This window comes from Triticum aestivum, chromosome 5B (genome assembly GCF_018294505.1).
Source record: "Triticum aestivum cultivar Chinese Spring chromosome 5B, IWGSC CS RefSeq v2.1, whole genome shotgun sequence".
Taxonomy (NCBI): Eukaryota; Viridiplantae; Streptophyta; class Magnoliopsida; order Poales; family Poaceae; genus Triticum; species Triticum aestivum.
This window is the reverse complement of record NC_057807.1, coordinates 3,612,126-3,617,007: the sequence shown is the minus strand read 5'-3', so window position 1 is coordinate 3,617,007 and position 4,882 is coordinate 3,612,126. Positions and strand designations below refer to the sequence as shown.

At 48.6% G+C, this 4,882-nt stretch overlaps 1 protein-coding gene across 1 annotated transcript in view; it reads right to left on the bottom strand.

Moving 5' to 3' along the window:
* Positions 1-2,468, bottom strand: part of LOC123110043 (probable ethylene response sensor 1) — a 4,992-nt gene extending 2,524 nt beyond the window's left edge. Inside the window, exons 1-2 of the mRNA XM_044530447.1 lie at positions 2,213-2,468; positions 171-1,149 (exon numbers count right to left, since the gene is read on the bottom strand). Coding sequence (XP_044386382.1) covers positions 171-1,076 — 906 coding nt within the window. The 5' untranslated portion in view covers positions 1,077-1,149; positions 2,213-2,468. The remainder of the gene's footprint in view (positions 1-170; positions 1,150-2,212) is intronic.
* Between the last annotated feature and the right edge of the window lie 2,414 nt (positions 2,469-4,882).

Below are 4,882 nucleotides of genomic sequence, written 5' to 3'. Positions count from 1 at the left end.
TAACAAATTTCATATTATTGATCATTCGACTTTGGGGAGATTTTGTAAAAAAATCAACTGGAGACCACACATACTTGGAAAAAAATGTCATGATGATAGCTCCAGGAGTACATTTACAACATATACATAACTAATTACTGAAAATAATCAGGGGAAAGTGTAGTACGAACCTGATCGGCGACGACCTCGACAAGCTCCAGTTCATGAACATGCCATTTCCTCGCACTATCAGACGGGAGCATCAAAACCATAATCGCGTAGCTTTTCGCCGAAAGCTCGGGCCAGTCATTTATCTGGAAGTTTGAAAGGTGCAGCAGGGGGACTCTCACAGCAGCCACCTCCGGTGGGACATACCGGCCTTGAACAGGGCGGATCCTTGCCAACGGAGACGTATGCGGCACGATGATCGCCCGGTTGCTACTGAAAACTTGGTTGACAACAGGAAGATTGATCTGCACAGACGAGCCACCCGGGATCGGGTGGCGCAGAGTATGAGTTAGCTGAAGGCTCGAACCGCTCCGTGATGGCATCCACAAGGCACATTCCTCCAGACCCAACGTCCTCCCTAGCTCAACCAGAGTAGTCATCAAGATGGTGTGCCTGTCAAGCGTGCTCCTGATCTCATGGGTGAGCATTCTGACATGCCTCCCCGTCTCCTCCTGCGTGCGTATCAGTCCCATTTCCCTGTCAAGCTCGTCGGCCTTCTTCTTGAGAAACAGCTCTCTTGTCTTGACGCTCAACAAATCGGGTATGATGTGAACGAGCATGAGGGCGGTCGCGCAGGACACGACGGCCGTGGAGACCTTGGCCACAGTCATGACGATGGCGACGGTCTTGGTGTGCATGGTGAAGGTCCAGAGGTTTATGAGGTGGGTGGCCCCACAGAGGACGATGAAGGCGCCGAACTGGATGAGGACCCATCGGTAGGGGAAGAATGACGACTTCTTGACGAAGTAGATGAGCTCGAGCGGGATGGAGAAGTAGGCGAGCGCTATGAAGAAGTCCGAGATGTACTGGTACTTGATGAGGAGCTCGTCGGTCGGCCAGCACGGCTCGATGCAGTCACAGCCCTCCATTTTAGGTAGTTAATCTGGAGGCTTGATGCCTAGCTAGAGAGTCGTTGTCGTCGTCCTGGCCGGCATTTGTTCCCTGCAAAGACAAATCAGAGGAACAACTTGATGAAGTGTGAAGAAAACAACAAATAAATAACATAAAATTGGGTACATCCGTAGTGTGTGATGAAGCAAGTTAGATTCATTTCAATAAACTGAAGAAAACAAAAAATATAGAAGATAAATCTGGGTACGTGTCATCCATAGTAGCATGCGGTAGGTATCTGTATTGTTACACACTGAGCGCGGAGATGTAGAAATCTCATTATCTAAGTAGCCAGGCATGCCAGGGTGTAGATAGATGAACAAATTGGTTCGGGCGACGCGGCCTAAATAGCTGTTTTTTCAAACTAAATGTGTCATGAAGCAGGTTAGATTTATTTAAAGTGATGGAAACAACAAATGCAAAGAAGATAAATTTGGGTACATCCATAACAAATGCGATGGTTATCTGAATCGATAGGCATTGTGCGCGGAGCTGTAGAAATCCACTTATCTAGCTATGTAGCCTTGGGTGAAGCAAGTGTAGATATAAAAATTGGTGGGATGAAGGTGTCCAAATAGCTGTTGTTAAACTAATTGTGGCATTTCAATTTTCACGCGAGTAGCTTAGCTTAGCTAGCTAGCAGGGGCAGGGAGGGAGGCAGGGTCGAGCTATGCTAATCCTAATTAACAAGTATGGCCTAATTAACAAGTATGGCGGGCAAGCTTAGCTGAGCGGGCGAATCTTAGGCGAAAGAAAGCGCGGCTGCTGGCTGGTTTCCAGACCTAGGTAAACCACAGGGAAAGGAAAGTGGGGAGATCCATGGCGCGCAATAGGTGTCCAATTTGGTGCACATTTCGGCGCAGAGCTGTAAAAAAAATGAAGTAAAATAATCCTTGCCTTCCCAGAACCAGGTATGGGGACTGAGCTGAGCCGAGCCGAGCTTAGCAGGGCAGGGGAGGGGAATCTCGGACAAGGCCGCAGCTGCTGGGTGGTTCCCAGATCTATCTAGGTGAACAAAGAAGATGCAGGCAGCGGGGGGAAGGGGATGGATATGCTGTACTGCAGAACCGGCGGAGACCGAGCAAGAAGAAGAAGAAGAAGACGACGATGATACCTGCTCTCGCTCTGCTTGCTTGCTTGTGTGGGGAGCGCCGTCGCGGCGCGGCGGTGGCGTGGGGAAAGGCGCCGGAGCCGGCGGAGAAGGTGGGAAGCAATGGGAAAGGGGAAGGGGAGGGAGGCCAGGGGGGACGAACCAACCCAGCTCAGCTCAGCTGCACACTCATTCACTCACTGACCACACTCTGACGGAGGCGATACGTATGTATGTATGTATTGCGGACAAGTTGGAGTTGATCATTAGTACTTTTTTTTCTTTGTGTGATGCGGAAACGTCTTCGAGGGGGACGTGGTACGTGTTATATAGGGGATTGCGAGTCCCTGATACGCGTACAATTCTGTTGGAGATACATAACTTGAGGGAGAAGAAGTATAGGAGATAAGAAGCATAGTTACAATCGAATACAGAATTTAAACTACCCATGCGGCTATCTATCTTATCTATCTCCTCATACATATCTTGTTTGACACCCTCCCTTAATCACAACTTCGTCAAGTTGAGATTATGCTTGAAATCTTCAAAACTCCTTGTATGCAAAGCTTTTGTAAACCCATCTGCCACTTGATCCCGTGAATGAATAAAACGAATGTCCAAGAGTTTATTAGCAACTCTCTCTCTGACAAAGTGAAAATCGATTTCAATGTGTTTTGTTCTAGCATGAAACACTGGGTTTGCAGACAAATAGGTGGCACCGAGATTATCACACCATAAGCATGGAGCTTGAGACCTTTTCACACCTAACTCCTTCAAGATTGACTGTACCCAGATGATTTATGTTGTTGCATTGGCCAAGGCCTTGTATTCTGCTTCAGTGCTTGATCTGGACATTGTGGCTTGTTTTCTGGCACACCATGATATAAGGTTGGGTCCAAAAAATACTGCAAAGCCACCAGTGGAGCGTCTGTCATCCAAGCATCCTGCCCAATCTGAATCAGAAAAGGCACTAACAAGAGTAGAAGGTGACTTGATGAAGTTTAGACCAACATTCAAAGTATACTTGACATATCTGACAATGCGCTTAGTTGCAGTCAAGTGAACTGTGGTAGGTGCATGTAGGAACTGGCATACTTTGTTGACAGCAAAGGAAATATCTGGCCTGGTCAATGTTAAGTACTGAAGTGCACCTACAAGACTTCTGTATTTTGTACTATCCTCTGGACCCAAAAGTGTTCCCTATGTAAGAGATAATTTTTCTGTACTAGAGAGAGGAGTGGGTGTGGGTTTACAACCTTGCAGACCTGGCTTCCTTACCAAATCTGTGGCATATTTTTCTTGAGAAAGATGTAGCCCATCCTTGTGCTGCTTCACCTCAATTCCTAGAAAATAATGCAATTCTCCTAGATCCTTGAGAGCAAATTCAGCACCTAAATCCTTCAAGAGTTCTGATATTGCCTCATTAGATGAGCTCGTGACAATAATATCATCAACATATATGAGAACAAACATGGAGGTGTTGAACTTGTTATAAATGAACAAGGAGGTGTCAGATTTGGAAGGAACAAAGCCAAGTGTCTGCATCTTTTTACTGAGACGGGAATACCATGCCCTTGGAGCTTGTTTCAGTCCATATAATGCTTTATCTAGCTTGCACACATAGGAAGGTGTATGTTTGCTTTCAAACCCAGGAGGTTGTTTCATGTACACTTCCTCTTCCAGAACACCGTGAAGAAACGCGTTATGTACGTCTAATTGTCGAAGGCTCCATCCCCTGGAAACAGCAATAGACAGTACAAGATGAATGGTAGCAGCTTTTACAACTGGACTAAAAGTATCCTCGTAGTCTATGCCATACCGTTGCTTGAAGCCTTTTGCAACTAGTCTAGCCTTATAGCGATCAATGGTTCCATCAGACTTTCTCTTAATTTTGAATACCCACTTGCAGTCAATAAGGTTTTTACCTTGCTTGGGGGGAACCAAGTGCCACGTTTTATTTCTTTCAAGTGCCTTATATTCTTCTATCATTGCCTTTTTCCACCTGTCGTCACTGAGAGCCTCTTCAACTATGTTGGGCTCACCTGGTTCACCTGTGGAACAAACTAGACCATATTTGGTTATGTGTTTGTAATTTTTCGGTTGAATCAAACCTTGCTGTAGTCTTGTGCGGCGTTTTCGTGAACCAACTGGATCTGCAGCCACAGAGGATCCCGCCGGAGCCAGATCAGCAGCAGAACTCGAGGAAGATTCGCCCGCCACCGTCAGTTCTGGGTGCACGGGATTTTCTGTGGATGTGACCCGAGGTGATGGTGGGGGAGACGCCGCAGGGTCCGCAGACGATCCAGGGGCGCCGACCGGCTCATCATGAGCGCGTGATTGCGCGGGCCCGCTTGAATCAGGAGCCGACCCCGCATCCGCCTGGCGCGTGAGGCCGCATCGCTTGTAGCAAACCGGCTGGTCTGTGAAGCGCGTGCGGTCCGGGCCAACGTTGCGCTGCCGCGTGGCGACTGGAGAACGGGTGCGGGCTGGAGGGCGCGTCACGCCATGTCGGAGGGGGCCGCGCGTCATGCAGCGAGCTGCTGGAGCCCACGCGACCGACCGCGCCTGGTGCGTCCGACGCGGTCATGCGGCTGGTCGTTGGCACGGATCCCAGAGGCGATTGCCTGGGCATCTGCAGCTCTGATCCCGAGGGGGATTTGCTTCCCTCGCCGCGACACATGTGATGAGGGCCAT